At 45.6% G+C, this 25,571-nt stretch overlaps 1 protein-coding gene across 1 annotated transcript in view; it reads right to left on the reverse strand.

The window, feature by feature from the left end:
* SYNPO2L (synaptopodin 2 like) overlaps positions 1 to 25,571 on the reverse strand; it is a 42,126-nt gene that overhangs the window by 13,740 nt on the left and 2,815 nt on the right. Inside the window, 2 exon segments of the mRNA XM_075505103.1 lie at positions 8,186 to 8,847; positions 11,659 to 11,810. Coding sequence (XP_075361218.1) covers positions 8,186 to 8,847; positions 11,659 to 11,810 — 814 coding nt within the window.

A 25,571-nucleotide genomic window follows, 5' to 3' on the forward strand; every position in this document is an offset into this window, starting at 1 on the left:
AAAAAGCAGATAGGAAGGCAATACTGGTGTACCTCCTCAATCCAGGTAACCCACCTCCCACCCCTGTGTTCCCCACACACCTGGGTTTCTGTGGGAAGAAAGACCAGAGAAAAGCTGCAAGGTGTCCCAGCCAGGTCCCAGTTCTGAACAGCAGCAGTTTCGGGGCTGTGGGGTGCCCCACAGCACATACTGCCTGTTCTGTCTAGATGCAGCCAGAGGACAAGATCCACTGACAGAAGAGAGGAGGGTTGGGATTTTTAATCATCTGTCTCCTTGCCAGTCATATAACATTGAGGTGGAGAGGACATTTGATTGACATATGTTAGTGTTTAAAGCTCCATGCGTGAAAATATAGAGGTAGTCCTGTTAGATTCAGAAGCCCAGTGAAACACTACTACCAACTTAGTCAGTTAGCTAATCTGACATCATGAGCCATTAATAGTTATGTTTTCTGTGCTATTCTTAGCCAATTGTGCAGTCACCTTACAGTAGTCCTATCTCATCCATATTTCTCTCATTGGAAAAGTCATGTGGAACCATATCAGGTATCTTACAGAAGCCAATATATACTGTGTCCACCTTATTTCTTATTTCTTCACAAAGTCTTATTTTACTGAACAGGTCAAAGACTATCTCTTTTTCTAGTTTCTATTAGTCCATGTTGGTTTTACTGATCATTTTGTTTTCCACAAAGTGTGCTCAAAAGAACTACTTCGTTCACCTAACTGAAGCTAAACATTTATTATTGTTTTCTTTCTTATCCCCAGAGCCTGTGTCTATAAGAAGGGTGCTATTCTTGGTCTCTTTCCCTGAGACCCTTCCCATTATTCCAGGGTATTTATCAAGGACCGAGGGCCATTCTGATACAATTTTCACTAGTTCCTTACATTTCACCTCTACAGAGAATATGATTCAGCCTTGTCCTTTCAGTATAGTCAGTGTATCAAGATATGCTGACTCTACTTGCCCCCATTCCGGCTCCTATTTCTTTCATAGAAAGAAATAGATTCTTGGTTAACATAAGCAGTAGATACACTGATGACAGTGAAGCTTTACAGACTTCACAACAAACTGGTCTCCCTTCCTATAATGGATTTAAGTGAAACTGAAGAATGATTATTTGTCACGTTGACAGTTTGCTCCTTCCTAGCTATAACTTTCTCTCACTTTTGTTGAGCAATGACTCTGTTTAATTACCCCTTGTCAAAGTCCCTTCATGCCTCACCCTTTTATGCTTCTCCCTCCTCCATCACTATCACTTTGTCTCATTTCAGTGTTGTCTCTGAGCAGACTTGTCTCAACCTTGTCAGCAATTCCCATGTCACTTTCAGAACTGATGGAAACAACATTGGACTGGGAGAGGGATTCCCGTTGCCTGTTTGCATTACAATTTCTTTCAACTCAGCTCTCAAAATCCTGGAACCTAGAAATTATCAGCGTGGCTAAGACAGTCCGTGGGGTTATATATTTATTTGTTTCAGTGTGATTATTGCTTGAATCACCTTGAGATCTGAATTATTGGCAAAATTTTGGCTTAATACCATTGTTCCCCATCAGCCTTATACATCCTAAGTCACTGCAGAAATGCACGTGCAAGGACAGGCTATGTTAACTTCATGTGTGTGGCACCATATTCTGAAAAATCACTAGCTGGGGCTCTGGCTCACCATGGAAGTGGGAGCTCCGAAGAGAACTGCTGACACCGTTTCACCAGCAGCAGGATAATGAATGACCTCTGACCATGTCTGAGGAACTGTGACCCAGAGCCAGAGTCCCTGCGCTGACAATAATAACAGAGAAGTAATGTCTGAGTAACTGATAGTTTAAAAAAAGATGCTCAAAATAGTATCTCATACAGTGGAAATACTAGGACAAAAGAGAGTATATACCTTTTCATTTCAGGGATCCCATACAGCTTTCCTCCAAACATCTTCAAATACTAAAGATCTTTCCCCTCCCAGAGAATATTATATGCAGCTAGACTTATGTTGAGCTAACACATGTTCAGCTAAATCCATGTCTCTGACAGGCTCTGGGGGAGCAGGATAGCAGTGAGGTACAAAGGTGAAGCAGAGCAGAGCTCTATCAACCTTACTTCCAGTGCTGCAACCCATAGCATCTGCATTGAAATGCTGGACAAGAGTGATGCTCGAGGGAACAATGCTGGAAGTCTCCAGTAAGAATACCTGAGGAAGATGGCCAATTACTTGTGACAATTTCTGAGATGACTCAAGACAGAAGGAAAAATTCATCCACACTAGCCAAGACAGACAATGTTAGCTTATAATCTCTGTTTTCTACCCAAACAGTTAATACATCAGCCTGAAAATATCACCTCTGTGCTTTTGATAGGACGTAAACCGAAGGCATAAGCTCAAATGCCATACTCAAGCCTAAAACTGGAGGATGCCATACTCAAGCCTAAAACTGGAGGAAGAGGGCTCCAGATGCGATGTTTATGTCACTGTTGTCTTCTTTAATAAACGCCTTCCAAGCTGCAGAGAATTAAGAACTGAATGTTAGTTATTAAGTGAGAAATTCTTAAACAAAGGCATACAACTAGACTGCATACACCAGTGTATGTAAATTGATTTCCCAAGTGGAGAAAATTTCCAGTTTAATGCGTGCTGAAGTGAGATCAGACTCTCCATCTGTGATTCAACCATGGAGGCTGTTGTCCTTGTTTTCCTAGTGGTTGGCTGCTCACTGAGTAGCAAGGGCCAAGGGTTATTTAGCATTGCTTCATACTGCTAGGAACAGACTTCTTGTAAGATCAATAGTTCAGGCAATTAATTTTAATCTCCTGGTCTGAGCAGAATGCTTTTCTACTCTACTTTAAAGCAGGTAGGATGGGGACAGTTGACTACTATCCTAAACCCTTCGGTCTTCTAGACTGCAGTGAATGGCAAAAGCAGTAAGCTAGCCTAACAACCACATAACTGTGATCATTAGAGTCACAACTGTCAAAGCTGAAAGCCAAGTAGAAAATGTGGTGCAGTAAGTTCAAACTGCCATTCAGGTACTTTATCTCGTTCACAGCTCCCGTGGCCTATACCAATTATAACAGGCTGATAGATGGCTCGCTGCACTCACTCTTAGAAGAGTTAATCTGTATGACCCTCCAGTGAATAGGCCACTTATTTATAAGCATCCTATCTCGTCAAGTGATGCTGCTGTACATCCGCTTTAAACAAGAAGGATTTCCTTTTCTGATATGGAATGTAGTAACTTTGATGACTCTGCACAGGCACCCAGGCCCATATAAAGCAGAGAAGGAAATTTCCCCACCCATTTTTCCCTCCCTTCCCTTACCGTACATGGAGAGGCTCTTGAGTCCTAGGAACTAAAAATAGTCCAGTGGATAAGTTTAAATTGAGATATTTTGAAGCACTTATTGCACTGAAACAAATTTCTGCAGTGTGATAGCAAGTTAGGACTAGATGGCTGTCCTGGTAGGTCTGTATTCTGCTAGCAATTGGTACTTCCAGTTGTGAGAAAGCCTGAGCCCATTGTCCCTGGGAGATGATTTAGGATGGGAATGAAAATACAGTGCACCTTAGAGAGCACAGGTGGCTGAGGAGAAGCAGCCCTGGCTACAGATGGATCCCAAGCCTCTGAGGGTGTGGTGAGCAGAGGAGGGACACTGCAGGAGCTATGGGGAACCAAAGAACATCACTAGCAATTACTCTGACAACTATAGTCTGATTCTCCCTGCCACAAACTCCTGCTTTCCACTAACCTCCTGAAACTCATTCAGATTTTTTTATTTGTATTTTCTGTCTTGTTATCTCTTCCTTTCCAAGGAAGCAGAATAAATCTGTCCAAGCAGCACAGAAATCATCTCAGGGAGGGATGTGGCCTGGCACTTTACAGTGATGACAAACTGAGGCCCTAAAGATCCCCAGTTTCCCCAGGGATTAATCACCTCTTTAAAGAGAGCAAGTTACTGTTTTAGTGGGAAGGAAAAAATTTGTACTTTTGTTTCTTCAGATTAGGCAAAATATTGGCTATTCACAAGTACAAATGCTCTCCTGTAGTTCATTTAAAATACAGCAAAGAGTCCCTGTTTGCTAGCTGTTCTCTTGCCCCACTGAGCAAAACAGCAGGGTGCATATCAGCCACTGGGTAGCAATGAAGACTGAAGTCCTATTATTTGTAGGGCAAGTTCCCCACATTTGGATAGTGTGTGGCTCCTCACACTGCCCCACTAGTCTGCATCAGCAATGCTCTGAGTGGTTTTTGAGCAGGCACATCCAAGTCAGGTGTCCTGTGGAGGGCTGGGATGACGTACATGCTCATCTCACAGATTGGAAAAAATGAGCCAATACCAATGTGCAAAGTGTGATAGGGCAGGAACTTTGGAAGGACACAGTCCCAAACCTCACTGCAAGGGCTGTTACCTCTCTAAGGAGCTCTAAGGCCTTGTGTCTTTGCTGGGGAAGGAGAGGCACAGCTCAGCAGCTGACAACATGTGGGCATAGTGAGGTGGCACCATCAGCTGCTGCCCCCTCTTCCCTGTCCTTATTTTGCTCCACTCCATCCACTGCCAAATCCTCATCTCAGGCTGTTGGTACTTGCCACCACACTGTGTTCTGCTCCCGGAGTCAAATCCTTGCCTAGTGTAAATAAGTGAGCTCCATTTGCTCCAGGTGTTAGACAGCAGTGTCACCTCCAGCAATTGCCACGTGATTTGTATCCTTCTTAGCAAAGGCAGGGAAAGCAGCTGTAGTTGTCAGGAATGGTGGAGTTGATGCAAAAAAATACATGTAACAGAGAAATGTCATTCAGATGAAAATTAAAAGAAAATGAATCAGTAACAATCAGAGCATAAAGACTGATCTCCCATCATGTTGAGACTAGGAAAGATGGTGGGGAAATATGGGAAGCATTTCCTAGTTTCATTGATGATCTTGAGGACAGTATATAGTCAGCCCAGATCAGATTTGCTAACAACATCAGAAACGAAGGAAAATCGTACAGAAAAGGGGGGTAGGGGGGCTGAATCAGCTTGCCTATGATCTGGAAAGCTCAGAGCTCTGGAAAGCATGCAGTGAGGACAAAGGTCTACAAAAACTCTAGAGATTAATAAAGAGCAGAGCTACAGATCTTAAGTTTGAGAAAACCCAAGAGCTGACAGGCGATAGCAGTCTTTCTGAGATCCTTGCAGGGCAATGGAGCTGTGAAGAATGTCAGTTGCTGCTCTTGGTGGTGTGCAAAAGAATTATTACGTATCTCTGTTCTTGTACAGGGATTTCAATTATTCATCTAGAAATTTATGTTTCTAGATACTCATCTAGAAATACTATACCTGCAATTCTGTTTGCCTGAGGTGCAGGGACAGGTGGGAAAGGGAGAAAGTCTCTGTAGCTTAAAACTGACAGTGAAAAGTTAGAAAGAATGAATACAAAGGACAAAAGAAACACCCCCAAAACGGGAGAAAACATCAGAGAAGGCATGAGAAAGGAGTACATTCTAGAAAGAAAAGGTGAGGAACCATCTGTGTAACTACCAACAAACAAAAAAGGAGTTTTTCACATTCTTATGGTGCAGTGGTTGGACCTATAATGGAGAAGGCCATGGCAAGGCAAGGAGGGTGTGCTGAGCAGGTGCACTGGGAATATATTTAGATAGGTAGTGCTCCAAAAGGCAGACATCTGATTAGGTAGTCAGAACAGTCCTTAAATGACTACTGTGTATATATCGAACCCCAGGCTCCCATGACTGATCGTCAAAGTCACCTACCGTAGTTAACTCAGATTTTAAAGCCACTAGCTTCTAAACCATCAGCTTGATTTTGCGTTCCTGTTTAGCAAAAACCAGGAGTCCCCATGTCCCACAGTAGGCTACTGTGCTGTGTGTATTGTTAAGGAAAGACGGAGAAACAGAGCTTTAAACTCTGCTGGCTCCATGGGAGCCTGGAGCAGCTGTAGGAGCTGAACCAATGCATGCTCAAACATCCTTGCCAAGGCTACATCCTTCTGGCAAGAGATGCTGTAACATGTGCCTCCCATGCTGATAGCTTCTCTGCAGGCAGCCTCCCCACGGAGCCAGTGCAGCTCAGCAGTCCCACATCTTCCTGTGTTTATTCCAGGTATAGGTGCTCCTCAGCTCTGTTCACCACATAATGAACATCTTCCATCCCTCTTCCTTCCTTGCTTCCTTCCTTCACAGTGTTACTGTCTGCTGATCATGACTTTTGTTTTAATGGCTGCTGTGCTCCAGCATGATCAGGACATGGAGTTTTGCCTTCACATTTACTGCCAAGATTCCTAACCCAAGAAAAGGCCAAGCTGGCCATGTGAGTTGCCATCCATGGCAGAGTAACTCTTACATAAGGACACCCATGGCCAAACATAATCCAGAAGGGGGGTGAGCGGTGGAGGAGTAATAGAATAAAATATTATCTCAGTCTGCAGTGCTTCTGGGAACCTTACTTCTAGCTGGCAATAGAGTTGCATCACTTTCTGCCATGGGATATTATTTTGCCATCAGAAATGCTCTGCATTAAATGCATGGCTTTCCTGGGAGCCTTCTGTACTGACGCTGTGCATGGAAATAAGTCTTGATGTAAAGCAATTGCTCATCCACTGCTAGGACTATCAGGTGGCAGGGAGCAGCTGAACATGCCTTTCTCAACATTCACCTCATGCTTGTACGTTATTCAAAGGGGGAAAAAATAGCTTCATCCTCAGGGAGGCTGAAATTGCTACTTTCTTTGCTGTCCTAAGGAAAGTGAGTGCTTGACCCAACCAAGTCTGTCCTTTCAACACAGAGCAGAACAGTAAGACAGTGCCCTGCCTGACAGAAGGAGCCTAGATTTGAAATTTACCTCTATAGGATCCCTTAGGCAGAATAGATAAAGGAATGTTTAGCCTAAGGAAAAGAGAAAAGAGAGGCTTAACAATTGCCTTGCAATATTATCTGGTCTGGGGAAAAATGTCTAGCATCTGAAGCAGAGAATCAGAAGTTAGAATCTGTGTGCTTTATTTCTCATTCAGTCTAACTTTTCTGTGTCTCAGTTTCCCATTCTGTCTCCCAGTTAAATCACTTTTTTAAAACCTGCTTTATTTCTACGCTCAGAGAAGTGTAAATTAGTCAATCATACTGCACACTGAGGCACTTATATGAAAACAAGTTTTTGATTACCTTGTTTTTAATATTATTGCATAGATCACAACTGTAAAGTCAGGTAACATCTTGTTCTGCCCTCATGTTTGAGTTTGAAATACTCCATGTGTAGCAGAAACCAGGAAAGATATTGACAATTAAGGTCACTTCAGGTCCATCACCCATGTACTACATTACATTTTTCAGAACTTTATTCCACCTGGAGCAGTCTTGACTAGTAGGGGTCCCACTACAAGGAACTGTTCCAACAGCTGATTTACCAGCTCCCGCCTGTCCTTGCTGGCAGCCCTCCACTGCCGATACCTAAAAAGTGATAAATTGTACCAGAGCTCACCAGCTGCTGCCAGACATGGACACCCTTGCTGCAGTTAAGTGCCTGCAGAGAAAACATCCTCCAAAAGTCAATGTAGACAAGCTCCTCCCTGAGCTTGACAGGCTGAGAGAAATAAATGAGCTACTGACAACCCTCTTTTAGGGCTATGCTGACTGAAAATTATCTCTACTCAGTCCTTAATCATGTGTAATACCACATGCCCCTGTGCCCATGGAGAGCTGAGCTGAACAGGGGGCTCCTCGGGAGCCCCTCAGAATGAGCACCCTGTGCTTGGACACACAGATAGCTAAGGAGCAAACTGAGCTGCTGTGAGATCTCTGAAAGGCCAGGCCTGGGAAATTTAACCTCCAACTTCTTTCCTGATACCATCATTTCCCCTGAGTCTTCTTCAGCCCAAAGTGTTGAAGAAACCAATGACCTCCACCCTGTTTCCAGCACATATATAGGTGCTAGAGCACGGCTGGTTGTGTGGCTGCAGCTTCTACAAGTGACTCCCAGACCCCAGACCCTTTCTCTCATCTGTTCCTTGGGACATCTTGGGTGAGGTAGGCCCCAGTGCCAAAGCTGCAATAGGAAGCCCCAGTCCCTACAAGTCTGACTTGACTCTGCTTCTTCCCAAGCTAGAGGAGCTAACCCACTTGACATTTGCAGGAATGAGACTTTTGGAAGGAGATCCAACATAGGAAGAGGGCATGGGTGAGTGGCAGGGTGCAGAGAACTTACTGGCCTGCTTGGCTTTCTCCGCATACGTGGTGGTTAGGTCTTCATCGACTGGGTGCTCCACTGGCCCCACCATGGGGATGAGATGGCGTTCTGCTCGGATAGCCTTGGTGCCATGGGGCAGGAGCATCGCCTCTGGAGAAGGCTCCCGTCCCTCTGTCGATGGTGGCCGCAATTGTCCCTCGCTCTCCGAGAATGGAGTGTCTGTGCGGCTGCCAGGCGGGCAGGCAATCTCTCTCTTGGCCACCCCGACAGAGCTGGCCACCTCAGGTCCCCCCTGTGCAGCAGCCTCCGGCATGCTCTCATAACCGCTCTGTTCAGACAGGGACACCTCATCCTGAGGCGCATCCGCCTTGCTGTTGGTGCTGTCAGGTGGGGAGCGTGGGCTTTTCTTGCGAGCCCGGCGGTGCTTCTCCTGGGCCACGTTGTCAGCATCGCTGTCCGTCTCGCCATAGTAGGCCTCGCTGTCTGGTGGGGAGGTGAGGCTCTCCAGGTGCCTCTGCGACCTCCGTGGCTGCGAGGGCTGTGTGGTGGTCGGGGCTCCTGCTGGTTCAGGGCTGAGTAGCTGTTCCGGGGGGCTGAGCGGGGACGGCGGGGAGAGCACTCGCTGCCCTGGAGAAGGGGAGCGCTGGAGCCGTGGGCCTGTCTGGTCCCCACCAACTATTCTGTGGGGAGAAGGAAAAGTGGTGAGTGAGGTCTGGTTGGTGGGGCTGAGCTCAAAGGAAACTCCCACATGTGAGAAAGTAGTAAGGATTGAGCTGGTGTTTAAGATGTTTTTCAGGGGGTACAGCCACCTGAAGTGCAGACACCAAGGGCAGATTCATCTCTGACATCAGCTACACGCCCTCATCCTGATTTTCTGCTTCACGACTCTTTGAAAACCAGGTGTTAAACACTTGAAAATCAGAATGCCCTGAGAGCATAAAAATCTACTGAGACAGCTTAATCAGCTCCCCAGGCGTTTCTCCAGGGAAGGTAAATTCCTGCATAGCAAACATTCCCCAGGACAGTGGGACATATCCCTACAGTCTGCTGCTTGCCGGGGAGCGGGGCGCGGGTGGTGCCTCAGCCACCACACTGCACGCCAGCTGCTCCTGCAGCTGGGACTGCACCAGGGAGCTGTGTCAGCTCCGTGGGTCCCGGCATCCCTCAAACTGCTTTAGTTCAGAGTATGCTCCAAACAATGAAGTCAGTGCTGTTTGTTTGCCCTGACCTCTGCGTCGGAGTAAATAGCAAATACTTAGGAGAAAAAAGCCCAAGTGTTTTTTGGGGGTAGGACTCTGCTATCCTGTGGTAGGAGTCCACCCTGACGTGTGTAGCCTGCTGACTGTGGGACTGCTTCGCAAGCTAGCTACCAGTGCCTGGGTTTTGACGACCGTACTGCAGTCATGCCAGCCAGCCCAGTCCATGGTGGCATTTGCCTTTGGCTTAGATATAGCAACCTCTAGCCTGTAAGTCAGCTGGAAAGATGACTAGAGTAGGGGCAGCACAGACTGGGGCAGTGAGCCTGATTGCTGACTGCCAGAGGGAGGAAGAACTGGCTACACTGATGGGAAAAGAGCCAGCTCTGCCCTCCCTCTCCTCAAGAGTGAGTCTGGATTTCAACAGCAGTTTGACTCCAGACCACACAGATGGGGCGGGGAACTTCTTCCTTCCCTTGCCAGAGTCACCAGGGCTTGTTAGAGTTATAAAGGAGCCCTAAGTATTTGCCTTCTGAGCATGCATACCGGGAAGCCAGGCAGACAGCACTGCCTCTGTAAAGCTGTGTAATTCATGACTTGGATCCCAATTCTGAACTGTGAAAAATTTATACTCATGTCAAATGCAAACCTTTGTGGAAGCTAAGGGTGGGGCAATTTCTCTGACAGTTTATTTTTTAATAATATTTGCTATTATGAACTCTCACTGGGGAGCAAACTCAAAGCTCCCCAAGCAAAACAGAGCAGTCCTTCCTCTTCTTTAAATACTCGACCAGATAACTGAAAAGCATTACTGCTTGTAAGCCAGTTTCTCTTGTTCTGCAGTGCCAGGTCACAATCTCTCTCCCTCCCTCTCTTTCTCTTTCTCTCTTCACACACATCCCACACTGACAGACATACACATATGACCTTGCATACTCCAGAGTCATCCAGCTACCTCTCCCTTCTGAACGGCACTGGTTGATGTTTTCTCTGGGAACGTAAATATGAAGTGGGAATAGAGATGTGATCAGAAAGCAGTATTTGATGAGTTCTCTACTACCCCAAGATGAAGCCAACTGGTTACGTTATTTCCAAACCGTCTGATGTTGGCTCCCAGAGGGCTGCGAGAAGCCTGCCTTTGTCACTTTGCTAATTCAAAGTGTGCTGATTTTGGCCCATTGGAATTTGCCCAGGCACCTGTTGGCTGCAGATAGGCTCCGATGGGGTGAGATAAGGCCTTGGCAAGGGATCAGGAGCTATTCTGGACACCCTGTGCAGGGCTCACTCATCCCACTTAATCACAGCTAGGGTATGGGGTGAGCACATCAGAAGGCACCGGCGCTTTCCCGGAAGCCCAGGGGAAGATCCTACATGCTCAGGCTTTCCTTCTCTGAGAACTGCCCACCTCTGCCCCTGCTTTACAGATGCCAGCAACCCACGTGGCTCTCCCTCCCCACTGCTCACAGTGCTCTGTCTTTTCAGGGCTGTAAAAATCACATCTCCCAGACCCCTTCACCAGGGCCTTATTTCCTGAGGGTGACTTCTGTTTTGGCAGTAGTGTGGACTAGCTGGGACCTCACACAGCTTTGCTGCCTTTGTCTTTATATGATTCATTTACAGCTTGGGCCTCATCCAGCATGCACTGAGGCACTGGGTTAGCTTTAGCACAGGTAGAACCAGGGATGTTACTGGGACCATTTTTGTGCTTAAATTTGAGCCTGGTCTCCAGTATTCTGCTGGACTAGAGACTTTGCCAGAGATATTTCTTCCTGCAAAAAGGGACTCAGCTACACACCTCTGCAGAAGTCCATTCACACCCTATTGGACTGCAATGGCCTGCTGTAGTAAATACTTGGGTAGTCTTGTCTTGGCTCAATTATCCAATGTGTAGTCGAATCCATTCCTACAGAACAGTTATTTACCCAGAATTAACTGGAGTCTCTGTTAATTACTGAGATGAACTGCCCTATGGCATCTGCTTACTTGGAGCCTAAATTGCTCATTCTTTGCAGCATAGCCCTAACACTGCAAACATTTCCCTCCAGCCTGAGGTGCAAGGGGGTCTGGGGTCAGTTCAGCCCCAGGGCCAGGCACGCTGGACAGCAGCACAGAGACAGTGCAAAACTTTTGGATGGCCACATTAGCCATGGGGAAGTCCTCCTAGTACACCCTGCAGTATGGAGAAACCAAAGCCTGCCTTCCTGCCTGCCTTCTTTCTGCTAGGTGTGGATAGCGCTGGATGAAGCTGCCCTGCTGCCTGCACTGTCACAGCACCGGCACTTGGGAGCAGGTTACCTTTTCACGCGGATGTTGAGTGTGCCGTTGGAGGAGTCAATGATCTGCATGGCAGTAGCATGGGAGAGGCCAGCACATGACTTCCCGTTGATAGATACTAGCACATCATTTTCCCACAGGCCTCCGCGGCACGCTTTGCTTCTCTTTCGGATCTGGAAAAGCAGAAGAGAGAGGATAGGGATGAAGGGAAGAACAGCAGCTATTTAGTTCAATTGCTTGTCTCCTGCTGGCCCTTATATTGCTCCGTCCCTGACAGAATAAAATAAGGCCTAAGACTACTGTGCTGCCAGGGTGGAGGACCAGTCCTCTTGCGTGAGCCCTGGCTGTGCCTTCTGGTCTCTGTATTCCTGTTAATTCCGAGAGTCAGTCTGCTGAGCATAGGCCTGACCTGATGACGAACCCAATTCGAGTCACCTACATGCTCTTTTCCTCTCGTTCCCTATCTCCTAAGTTGCTTAGGGAGTCTGTGTTTCAGAAAGGGAAGGGGAACTTTTTCCAGACTATCCCTGTACATGGCTGTGTGTCCTTCTGTACGCCCCTCCTGTGGTTCCTAGGTATGATCCCTGACACTCACAGAGAGCCCCTGCAGGTACCATCCTCGGGGAAGCTGACATTGTGAAGAGATGGTGGCTCTCAGGCACTTCCTCCTGTCAAGCATTCCTGCTCTATTGGCTTTGGCCAATATATTTCTGGACATCTGCATCAGGCCATATGGTGTCCTGTTACACAGGTGTAAACTTGGAGTAAATCTTTAGCCTTAACAGGAGCTGTGCAGGATATACATTGCTGTATCTGAGAATGGAGTCTGGGTCTCTAGTTCCAGGCTAGTTCCTAGACCTGGCCTCTCATGGCCATCTTACACCAAGTGTTTCCTCTCCCTTTTGTTCCATCATCCATCAGTTAAACTTCTTGCTGAAACCCCGAACCCAGCCTAGCCTTTCTGTTAGGGCAAGCAAGCAAACCAAATCCCCACTCAGTGCAAAACCACAGACCTCTCCCATATAGGCAAGCTGTGGGATAGTCTTGTAGGACAGCTTGGCACCCATAATGCACTCATTTCGCACATAAAAGAATAGCCAGGCAAAAACACTGGGTCATGGCAAATCAGGCGCAAGGTAGTAATATGCTGGATTTTAGATGCTTCTAGAATATTTCTTCAGATCTTGCAGTTAAGTGAGAGACAAATCAGTGCAGAGCTGTTTAACAGAGGGTGCGGTGAACGCACTGTGGCAGATGCCTGCAGAGAGGTAATACACAGCAGGGTCACCTTCTCCCATATCTTATAGCCTTGCTGCTTGAGCAACCAGGCTCAGCTATAAAATTGCACAAGCTACTTTGCCCGCACTCCCACGGCAGCCCCAGGAAAGAGAAATGGATGTGAGAGGATTGCTGCCCTTTCATGGTTCTTGCAGGGGCAGGAGCAGAGCAGGAAAGGAGAGAGCTGGAGCCCTGAGGAGGCCCAGTGGTATGGCTGGCTGGTCTCGGGGCCCAGGCCTTCTGCACCCATGGGGTGTGCGCATGCCCAGGGCTCAGCCCTGCTGGCTTGTGTTGAGCAGGCAAGAGCAGCACTCCTCCCAGGTCAGCCTGTCAGCAGGACTGAGAGGTGTTGGGGAAGAAGATGGAAAGAGGAGGGCTATGCTCTGAGTTGTTTGTGTGTTCACTGGCACTTTATCACTCTGTAGCCTCTCCAGCTTGACCCCAAATTTTGCCTGCATGCTTAAAATAGGGACTGGCTCATCCCAGCTGCCACATCCATCAGCCTCTGTCATCTTAGTCCTTTATCTCCCTCCTTGTTAATATAAGCCTGGAATGAGAACGTGTGGGTCTGTAATGAACTACTGCTGAAGAACCACTTTTCTGCTGTTACAGTATAAATGCTGCTTCTTGATACTCCCTCAAGGTACAACTGTTAACTGAGAAGAGATAGCAGATACATTTTCCAGTGCTGCCTACCAACACAACAGCTAATGCAGAGAGTCAGGAAGTTGAAGAGAGGTTAGAAGGAGGGTCTCCTTCTCGTATTCCCCAAAAGGCCAACTGCTGCTCCATGGCCAAGTGCTTGGTGCTCGGCACTGGATGGGAACACACTTGCTGAGTATCTCTCCCAATTACGGAGCGAGGGGACTGGGGGTTAAAGGCTGTCAGCAGGTGCTCAGAGCATTCCTGGCATCCCATCGTACTCCTCCATGCTCACTGAAACCAACTGGATGTGGGCTGGTGACCACCCAGAGCAGAGCCAGTAAGCTTCCTGCAATCCTCTGGTCCCACAGTACTGCAGGACTTTGCAGACAAGTGTTTGGGATTCCCAGGCAGGGAGGGTCAGGCTGTGCTCACAACACTGCCTGCTGCTGCTTCAGGCACCTTTAGATCAGAGCAGGCTGCTGGGACGCAAGCTGCACAACGTAAACAGGCAATGCATTTCTTTTGTGGTTAGTAAAGATGCTGGCTCTGGCTTGGTCTGTGCTCAGATTTTACCAGGGTGGCAGAACACCCATGCACTAAAGCAACTATCGTTACTTCAGTGCTGTTGTGGGAGCCTACAAACTAGCTCTACAATCCAGGAGGGGACTTCTCCCTCTCTCCATTCCTCCTTGCAAAAACAGGACCAGGTCCTTCCAGTGCAGGAAGAGACCTACAGAGTCTGAAAACAGCACGTAAATGTTCCTGGCTGTCAGTCTTCCACAGGTTTATAAATGCCTCCCTAGAAGTTTATTAATCTGCTTCCCAGGGGCAGAGGGAAACAAACTATTCACAGCTTCATTTTTCATGACAAACCCCTACCCCACTGCCTTTGCCAGGGAGGAAAGCAAAGGGGTTAAAATGCAGAAGATGATTGTGCAGGGAGAGAAGGTAGAAAGCACATCATACAGAAAGAACAGGACTTAATCCACAACCATGTCAGCAGGGTGCAGTGTGCTGGAGGCTGGAGAGCCTCTGGACAGAGACCAGCACAAGCCTCCCAGTTTTTATATGACTGCCAGCACGGTGCTGTGGAGACCTTCAATGACAACCCATAACCTGGCAAGTCTTGCTCACAGCGAGGGCAGCACTGAGCCTTTGAGGCCCCAGGCTGGGGCAGCTGCCCAATCCAAAGGCCAGGCTCGCTGCCCACCCTGAAGGTCAGGCTGCCCTCAGGCTCAGCCACTTGTTGCCCATGTCCAAAAGATGCCCTCTCCTGGGCACCCAGCAAGCCACATGAAGCGTCACTAACAGGGAGCTTCTGCTTAGGCTGCAGACAGGTTGGAAGGTGTCACCCAGCAGCTGTTCTGAAGAGATGGGAAAGGCTGGGAAAAGCGGCATTTCAAAGAGACAGCCTCTCTGCTTCCTGTAGCAGATCCCTGGAGAGCGTTCTTGTGCGAATGAGAGGCAGCACTGAGGGACTCTGACAAGTGGTCAGGGGTGCCCCAGACCTGGCCCTGAGGGATTGCACTGTCCGACCTCCTAGCACATACTGCAAGGTTTGACCTCTCCTTTTGGGGGGGGGAACCCCACAAATTCTCTGAGCCTTTTGTAACTAACTGCCTGTTACACTTACCACTCCGTGCCTCAGTGGACACACTCCCCCATGGCACACCTTGGCTCCCATGGGAGGAATGTCCTGTTTAGATTTCAGCTGGGTTTAGGGAATCCCAATTTCAGGGCCTTACTGATTTATGCTACTGGAAATACAAATCAGTGTGGAAAACTGGAACTATAAAGTAATGAAACACATTTACTCAGGAGATTGTCCATCTCGCTGCCCTCTCAGCAGGACTTCTGTTGTGACAAAACAGCTCTTGTCAGAGAGGTTTGCATGTCTGCAGCACCTAGGTACATACACATACATGTGCATGTTTTCTTTCATTACTTTGCCTTCTTCCTCTCATTGATCATATTGAATCAGATAGGAAAGAAAGGACAGAAGCAGCTGAGCAGGAAAAAGGAAAAGGGTGAAGGCAACAAATGAGGAGGAAAGGAAGAAGAAAAGGTGTTGAAGGGAAGGCCAGTGCTAGGAGAGGCCAGGAAGGCCAGGGCTAGGATCAGGCTTTAACGGAAGTTTCCTTGTACAGCCCTGGTGAGATAAAAGGACATGCTCATTATTGGACGTGTCTCGGGGAAATTCGGCCTAGCTTTCAGGAACAGAATGCAAGAGAGGAGGGGGTCAGATGCAACTTGGCAGCATCTGTCCTTCAGTAGGGACTATATTTAGATAGTGGTATGTGGGGGGTGAACACACACTGGGATGCTAAGAATAGAGTAATCCTGATAGTAACTCAGTGGCTTCACATCTTCCCTGAGTACAGTCCAGGGAACCTGTCCTGAAACTTTGCAACCACCCTCCATGCTGGCCAGCATCGCTTCTTCATAAGAAAGGAAATATGCTGTGGGTAATCAGAAGTGGTTTGCAGTGCCTTTCAGGAATAAGCTGTAATAGGTTCATGCCATCCTCCCCCTTGCCTCCCCAAGGCACCTCCCACCTCCTCTCATCGGGAGAGCTCAGTCTATAAGGCAGGAAAACAAATTACATTATCAGTCTTCCCCTAATCTCCTAAAATCTTTCCAGCAGCAACCTAGCAAACTCAGGCCAAGTCAGAGTTGTATATTGAATACAATTCATCTTCCCATCCAATGCCTCTTCCACTCTCTGATTGCATCTCTCACCACACAGCTGCTCCCCTTCCCTCAGCAGCTACAATGCCATGGGGTCCAACACTCCGTGGCCACCTGGCAGTGTTTAAATTTCATTCCCAGCCTTATGTGAAATGTAGTCCTGTCACAGGGTTCCGACGGAGAGGTAGAACTGCCTTGTTGTAGTATAAAGCAGTATAAAGCATTACCAAAAGGGAATGAATTCAGGCAGGAGCCAACCAGCATTTGGGCCTGCTCCTCCCAGAACTTCCTGCTCAGCCGAACCACAAACGCAGTAGCTGCTAGATGCAATGGCAGAAACAAACACCCTCCATCTCTTCTTCTTTCTGAACATCTGTGTTGACATCATTTCAGTTACTGGAACAGTTTGTTTTTCCTCCACGGCCAGGGCCTAATCTTTCCTTGTGCAATTGTGGTGCAAAAAACAGTATACCCCTGTGGCTAAAGCACTAGAGTGGGATTCAGGAGACCTGGATAAATTTTTGTGTGACCTTGGAGAGAACACTCAGACCGTGAGCCATAAATGACAGGAGCCTGGAAATCAGGAAGTATTTCAACAGTCTTTTGCTCTGGCTCTTAGATTTTCTTTGTCTCGTCTGCCCACCTGAACACAGAGATCCAGTAAGATACTTTTTCTATACCTTCTATTAAGTATGTGAATAACATCACATCTTCATGGCAGTGCCATATTTTTATTGGAAACTATTTTACAGGAGAATATTTACTCTAATCCATAATAATTACACTAACCATTACAATTGCACTTCTCTACTTAGTTCTAATAACTTCCTGACCAAACACTGTATTCCTGTTTAAGAGGTGACACTGGATGACTTGCCTCTTGTAAAGTAGGTCCACTGTCTCTGCAGACCTACTTCACAGGTCATCCACAGTGATGCTTAATTAGGGAGTCTTTATATAGAGAAAGAAGGCAGAGAACACATACTTTCTGGGATGAACACAGCAAAGGAGAGTGGTGAAAGAAGGTATCTTGAGTAGCAGGACAGACTTGGGTGGCTTCTGGGCAAGGGGTTTAGAGATGAAACTTGGTAGTGGCACAGGATGCTGGTACTGGCCAATCGATGAAATGCATACAAGACTACTGTAATATGTCACCACCTGGAGTGTACTGGTGAGGGGGATATTGCTGTCCCAGTGTGGGAAAGAGAGAACAACTTCTTCAGTGCACTAGACTTGATTCTGATTTGTACCAGGGGGTACAAGCTGATAAAAAACAAATGCAAGCAATCAGGGCTTGTTAGTTTTCTCTCTCTGTTGAAACCAAGTGCCTTAAAAAGAGAATTTTGTCGTGATAATACAAGGGGAGGAAGAGAAAAACAACCCCAAACAATCCACCTCCTTTGCCTAAGTAAAAAGTTTAGCAGAGGGATTGTTGCTGGGAACACGTATCTAGCCAGAGTTGGCTGCAGGTAGATAAAAAGAGCCTTTATCTCCATGGCCTTTTGTTACTTGATGGGAGATTAGCTGAAAAGCAAGTGAAGTGTAACACCAATGACAAGGAATAATGCCACATGTACTAGAATAGACACTAAAAGTACTTGATAAGCATTTTACTCTCAACAGAGTAAACAGCAAGATATTAAGAGTTTTTTATATGAAGCAAGGATTCAGAAGGAACAGATATGTTTGTCAAAAAGCAAGAGTCCCAGTGCCCACATCTAGCTGCTGGGACAAAAGGAATTGAGTGTTCAGAAGAAACATGCTTATACATGTCCCATGTAGATCCTTTTCTAGAGGCTTAGCCTTCTTCCATTTGACATAAAAAATTTTAGGATCAAAATCTAAGGGAATTAGAGTAATAAGCAAATCCAGCCACCAAAACATCTCTTTACAGGGACAGGCACTGAACTGGGACAGAAGGAGTGAGAGAGCCGTAAACACAGGGCAGAGTCATCCAGAGACGTGGCTTCAGTCCTCCAGAACAAGGTGTTCTCAACCTTAGCACTACATGCTGCTACTGCGCTCTAAAGGGCAGTGAGGATATGCAAGCTCTGAACAAAACCCTTACTCAGAACAGAGGAGTCTTTTCAGCTGCTACCAATTGTTGAACAGTAGCAGTCTTAAGTATAATATGCCTCCACAGTATTTATGCTAAGAGAAGGCAAGCTAGAGGACATACCTACTATTATTTTGATAGAATGAGGATATGATCCAAGACAAAAAACCACTTATGTTTGCAAAAAGTTATTGTACACAGTATTCATATTTGCAAGTGTGGGTTACCGTACCAAAACACACCACTCGTTAACCCTAAGAGAGCCTCTCAGCAATGGTCTGAGGAGGATAAGCACCATTGTTCTGCAGCAGCAAGTATAGGATCAGCCATGGGTACAGATGAGACAAGTACCCCATTCACCTGAAGGATTCCAGGGGAACTTTGGTACAGGGACCTTCCTGTGCCTTGCAGCATCTCTTTAGGCATCTTGTAGGTATGAACATACAGGAAAAAACAGGCTCAGCTTTCATAGATGTATTCAGTAGTTCTATTAAGTAGCAAGTAGCAGGTTAAATAATGCCAGTGAATTAACCTGGGCTGTGGACCGCAATTGCCTGTAGCATTAAACTGTTGAAATGATCTTTGGCACATCTTTGGCTCAGGCCAGCTAATGCTTTCCAGAACAATTCCCAGGCACAGTTTGGGAGCTAGAACAGGCCATTCCCAGAGCCACTGCCTGTGGGCAGCCTTGCACACAGCCATCTTGTTTGGGAGAATAGAAAAGGTTAATTGCTGGGCTTTGTTCCACTTTGTAGCAGCTGGCATCAGTGCCAGAGAGTGATCCTAGGTATATTTAATGCACCAGGTATAGATGTAGCTTGTGTGGTTTCACCACAACTGCTGATAGTCATCTGTCAAGAGATTCTTCCAGGACACCTGCCTGCTAATGGGCAAATAGGATGTAAAGACAAAACTGCCCAGACACTTCACCTCTGCAAGGAGGAGAGGGAAAGCTTTTCTAGCGATGTCCTTCAAGAAGTCTTACACAACTTGTGGAAGCAAAAAGCATGGGCAGCACGGCTGTGGTCACATAGCAGAGGAGAAGCCATCCAGGACAGTAATGTGTGAAAGACCAGGAGCCAACATCACACTTTGTCATCGGCATGATTGCCTCAAGTCCTTTGGAGGGGAGGTAGGAAGTAAAAAAAAACCAAAAAACATAGAGTGAAGTGGCTTGGACAGTAAGAAAGGAAAAGTTCAACAAATGGTTAAAGATTACCTGAGAGTAAACATAGGGTATAAATGAAGATTCTAATAGTCAGAGGGAATGGCATAACCACCGATCCAGTTCATCCACACAGTCTGCTCTCTGTACTTGTTTCGGGAGGGAGTTCCTGCATAAGGCTACTTCCCTTGCAGGTAGCTCCAAGCCCCAGTGACGCACAAGGAATTGTGAACCAGATCATTAGCTGATATAGTCAGCAATGGTGATCTGCAACCATGATAATATGGTTTTCCGTTTAGGTCATCTTCTTATCATTGTCCTGGAGGTCCTATTCCCCCATCTCTGCTGGGAAGGAAGGGCAGAGCTCCCCTTCCAAGCTCTGCACCTTGCTCACTGCTGTCCCAGCACTGTGCCGAGCTTGCAGCTTCTCAGCCAGAGAGCAGCCTTGGGGCCCCCCACATTCTCCCAGCACATGGTGAATGCCAGGCCCAGCTGCTCCTTGGAAAGTTCCACCAGTGCCGCAGCCTGCACTCCCTCACTGGCAGCCAGGGGTGGCACCTGCCTAAGTGCCGACAGGCCATAAAACATGTCCAGGAGCACTCCCAAAGCTGCTTGAGGCACTCCTTCCACAGCACTGGCAGACATATTCGGCCGTCCAAAACCGGCGTTAGTGACTGCTATAGACTAGGCTGCCAGTGGTGCTTTTCTAGGTGTGACAGTAAACATTTATGAAAACAGAGAAAGAACAGCCTGACCACTGAAAGGGGGCAAGGAAGAGAAGGTGCTTGCAAATCTGGAAGCCATCAGACCTATTTGGGTTAAGAGCTGGCACCTCCAGCAGGAATAATGTCACTTGAGCAAAGGAGAACGGGCCAGAGCAGGCAGGCCAAGGGTCACAGGGACCAGCAGCACGGCACACAGGCAGCAAGGATATCTGGCAGAGCAGACAGCAGAGACAGTGAATTGTCAGCAGAGAAACATACAGGAGAAAGTGGGGATATGTGAGAAAAAGGTAAAAAGGAGGTTGTGATGAACTGCTCTTAAATGACAAAACAATGCTTGGTTTTAGAAGCTATACAATCCTGTGTCACTGCTTCCCCGAACAATTCACTCCACTGCTGCAGAGTATTTGTACAGAACAGGGAACTGAAAGAAGCCTCTTGAGTTATTAGGGCCAATCTCCCGTTGTTTCAGATGCCATATTGTTTACTCCAGTTCATAAACTGATTGGAAAAGGTTTTCAGTTCTTTTTGTAGATTGGAAAGTTGTTACTGAACCTCCCTGGTTATTCTTTTTGTGCACATTTGGTTGGTGACATGCTGTCCTATATTTGAACAGTGCAACAGTGCTGCTGGTATTTGCCCAACATCTATTTGTAGACAGCAATCATATCTTCAACCCTTTGCTCGGTGAAATAAGCCTTCTCTCCTCCCCTCCTTTTCTATAGCTGCTCTACCTTAAATTCATTTTTCTTGAAAGTGGCTGGCTCCATAGGTGTGATGATATTTCCAGTGAATTCCCACTTGTGCATCAGACAGTAACGTCAATGCCTTCCTATCTCAGTTAGATATGGCTACCCGAGGCTCATTTGTTTATGTTTGCCTTTTTTTCAGAGATGCATCATTTTCCTGGCTCATTATCCTCTTGTGATGCTCTAATACACCCAGGTCTTTCTCCTTTTCTACCAGTACCAGCTGGAAAGCTGCCAGTTTCCACTTATTTCTTCAGTATTACTTGTGCACCAGACTATGGGGGAGGTACAAGTGCCTTCCTTGCTTTGTATAGTACGTAACTGGGTTTCTCTCTCATGGAATAAATCTTGTTTTGTAGCAGGATCCCCAAAGGCAGCTTTGCGTGCACTTGCACCACCTTAAAGCTGCCCTGTTCATCTTCGTAAAAATTACTTCCCTAATATAGTTCCATGTTATGTTTCTACTTTGGTTGATTATGGGCTTAATGCTTATGTCCTATCTTATGACTTTTCCCAGACTAGCTATTTTTCATTTTGTTTAGTTTCAGGTGTATTTGATGCACATATCCTTACTACAAAGAAATCCTCCAGGAACCTGAGGGTATTGTTCTCCCTTACTCTATTTTCAAAATGGGTGAACCTTCTCATCATTTGTAGCTTCTCCTTGCAAGGAATGCTGTGCATGTCAGGACCATGTACTTTTCCCTCAGCCTTTCTAAAATAAAGATCTTGCCACCTATGGATACTTTTTGCTTCTTGCTTTTATGCTTGTTTTCTTTCTTTCCTGATGACTGTTTCTGACCAAAGATTTGTTGTGTTGTGGGGCCATGTGCACCATGGCTACTGATCTATACCAAATCAGCTTTATTTTGGTAAGGGGTAGTGTAAAATCCCACTATACTTTGTCTGCTTCACTGGGTAAGAGTTAAAAGATTCATTAGGAATCACACTAAGCCAAATACGAATGCACAGTAGTTTGACCGATTTCACTTAAAAGAACATTGCTGTAAGTAAGAACAAAATGGAGATTTTCCTTTTTGGGTTCTTTACTCTTTATTTTCCCCTTTATTTGTTTCTCTATATAGTTCCCTATATAGTTCTCCATATTCTAATCCTTCCTAATTTCTGCAAATTATTCATGTACTCTGTTGATGTTTGATTCTGCTGTGTATCTGCCTGCTGGGCATATCAACGTCTGCTGTTCTTTCAGCTTACTCATTACTGAGTTGATATTTTAATACAACCCTAATTTAAAAATCATCTGTTCCTTCGCACTGAGGGCTCCCCAGACACTAATAAATTTTCTTTTGCGTCTTCTTTTGTCTCACTCTCCACTCTTAGAGTGTCTGTTTTTATGAGACTGAATTGTTATGGTACCCCTTTCATATACTCATCAGTATGGTATCCTTCGTATACACATGACATTTTTAGCACCCAGACACTGCAAATGATTGTTTGGGTAGAACAAAATAGTCAGTGTGTGCTCTCGCAGGCAAGTTTAAGATGAAAGGAATAGACATTTGCAGTTACAGACCTGGAACCATATAGTCAGTTGGCGTTAATACTAGCATTTCAGTCTTGCTTATTTATTTAAATTTGAGCTTTTTCCTCAATATCCACTGGGCACTGCTGGAAGAAGCAATGTGTGTTTCCCTGATCCTGAGGCAGGCAGAGCTGGTTTGGCTCCATAAGGTTACGTGAACACGAGGCTACTTATGTATGACCCAAGAGGCTGTCCACAAGGTATACAATTCCAGCATCTTGCTCTAGGTGTGTCCCTGAACCCATAACCCACAGGGAGTCAGATGGCACAGAAGCTCTGTGGCAGCTGGATCCAGCATGTGAAGATCCAGCTGCTTGTCCACCCCTTTGTGCTGGCTGGACTGAGGTTTAGAATTGATCCCTTGCTTGGTCAAATGGTTTAAACTACAACTATGCATCCTTTCAGCCTGTAGAAAAATGGGTTCACACCCCACTTCCAACATGTTAATTTACTTTATTTAGTTGTGGCCAGTCAAACACTTTGCACTAGAAAGGACGGTTTAAAATGCATATGCTCACTGTACACTCTGAGTTAGCAGCGACTTGAAAAAAGCCAATAATTTAAGCAATCATTGTGAACAGCTTATGATAGAACCAATGTATTTGAAGAGGATAGAGAATAATGCTGAAAACATTCTAATGTCATTAAATACCATCTCGTCTCTGAAAAAAAAAAAAAAAAGAAAAAAGCACACAACAGACCCAAAGAACTTTCAGGGAAAAAAATTAAAAGATACCAAGAACAGCAATTAGTGATTGATTTTATCATAATCTCCATGCAGAGAAATAATAAAAAGATGATGATGATGATGTAAACTTTAGAAAGAAGAAAGGCAAGAAGATCTGTGACTGTGTAAACTGATCATGTAAGATGATGAATTATGCAGGGCTTTGTAATACAACAAGAGCAACTCAAACAGGAAATCCTACTTTGTGCAACATTTAATCTTTGGAATGCCTGGCTGCCTGATGTTATCAAATCTTCATTCGGAAACCATGTAAGATTTAGTCAGACAAGTAAAACACTAGCTGTTCACAAATAATTATCTGTTTATGTGTGGGGTAAAACACCAGGACTATCAATTCTTATGTACTTCATAGGGCACGTTGATAATCAACTGGGGTGAAAGAATTTCCCTCCGCATTGCATTACTAGAAAATTAGATGCATTGGTGAAGTTTACAGCTTCCTCTGAAACACTTGCAGGAAACACAAAGGAAACAGGAAGCAGCAGATGGAGTGACCATTAACCTAGTCTGGTCTATCAATTCCAGCATCTCTACATAACTACAATGTATATCATTCATATAGAACTTATTTCTTTCACTTGATTCCTTTCCACTTACTAGGCCCAAATTAACTTTTTATCGCTCTTTTTCATCCAGAAAGGTATATAGAAACAATTTGACTCAGCATTCAAGGGTAAGCATCTTTCCTTAGTGTTTCTACTATGACTTTTCTAGTCTAGAAGTTGAAATTGCCTAAAATGACAACACTGGAATCCCCTGAAACACCAACTGTACCCACTCAAGTATCTCCTGGCACCTATCGGATATTCAGGCCTGTATCTCCTATCACATTTTCTCCAGATTCATCCATGGCCCTGTTCTGTCCTTCCCCATTCTGTCCAGATAAGTTTTGCTGTAAGAACCAAAGTGCCAGTATTTCTGTTCTGCTAAGCCAAAGTTTTCCTGGTCTTACATGAACACTTCTCTTTCTCCCCAAGAGTCCTTTCTTTGACAGCAATCAGCTTACTAATTGACCCTCTCATTTATCTAATCTGTCTTTCCATACACGCACAACACATTCTTCACTGTACTAATGAACATTGTGTTGTTATTTGAGTTTACCTCTGCTAGGCAGGCTCAATCTCAGCAACACCTCCCTCTGACCACACTTCCCAGTGCTGCCCAATGGCACTGATCTCCTGGATGGAGGCCAAACAGAGCGAATTGCTCATCCACATGAGTCCCAGCTCTAACAAACCAATAGAGAAACACACAATACTGCCCTGTTTCTCTATGCTATATCACGTGGCCACAATCCCTGGTCAGGCTTCTTTAGCGATGGGACCATTCCCATCTTTGGCTCCTAAAATATCCAAACGGACAGTGCTAATGATGTTAGTGTTTTGGAAGATGCTTTGCAGGCAGCATTTTAGCCCAGGCTTCATCCTGCTAGTGTCAATAGCAGAATCCTAACTGCAAAAGAATGAAGAGTTGATCTTTCAACTCAAAGAGCTGAAAACTGAGATTCAAACTTCTACTCTCTGCATGGTGAGAGGAGGACAATTAGGTTGCTCCATGACTCCTGGGAGTTTATTCTCTTCTAAGCAGTTCACATTCAGATATGATCTTACTGGGTTCCCAGTAAGGATCCGTAAATCCTTGCTTTGGAGACTGTTTAAATGGTATTGCCTTTAAGACAGTGAGTATGCACGGTCACCTGGATGCCATTAAATTCTGGATAATAATAGCCCCAAATGATAATTATAAAATAAAAAAATGAATGATGTATACTTTGAGCCTCAAATGGATTTGTATTAATTATATTTTCCGTAATAATTTTTAATGCAATATCCAAGTATGGTAATATATATATATATATTTGTATTACTAGACTTAAGGTATGACACCCAGTTCTGGGTGAGAGCTACCTCTAGTTAATACCTTTCTGGAAGTACTACTAATCCTTGAGCAATATTCTGTTCGCCTTAAGGTGCAACTTAACCTGGGTAATGGCTAGTTCTTGCTGCTGTTCAATCCTGAGTAATCTTTATAAGACACTCGGTCTCTCCTCCCTCTACAGACTCAGTTTCTTGTCTATTGGGGGAAAAACAAGAGTCAAAATAATCTTAGACCCTACAGAGTTTATGTGGCTACCGAAAATCCCATTTTCCTAACAACCACTGATGCCAGATACCTGCGTCAAGGATATTGATTCTTTCTCTTCAGCATCTGAAGCTCTATGAGCATGCGCAGAAGTTGTTTTCCTGGAGAAAAATCATCTTTGTGTAAGAAACATCCACCTCAGGGCCAAGCTATGGGATTCCAAACCATTTGGCAGAAGTTACAAACACTCCCTGACCT

Source organism: Mycteria americana, chromosome 6, assembly GCF_035582795.1.
Source record: "Mycteria americana isolate JAX WOST 10 ecotype Jacksonville Zoo and Gardens chromosome 6, USCA_MyAme_1.0, whole genome shotgun sequence".
Classification (NCBI taxonomy): Eukaryota; Metazoa; Chordata; class Aves; order Ciconiiformes; family Ciconiidae; genus Mycteria; species Mycteria americana.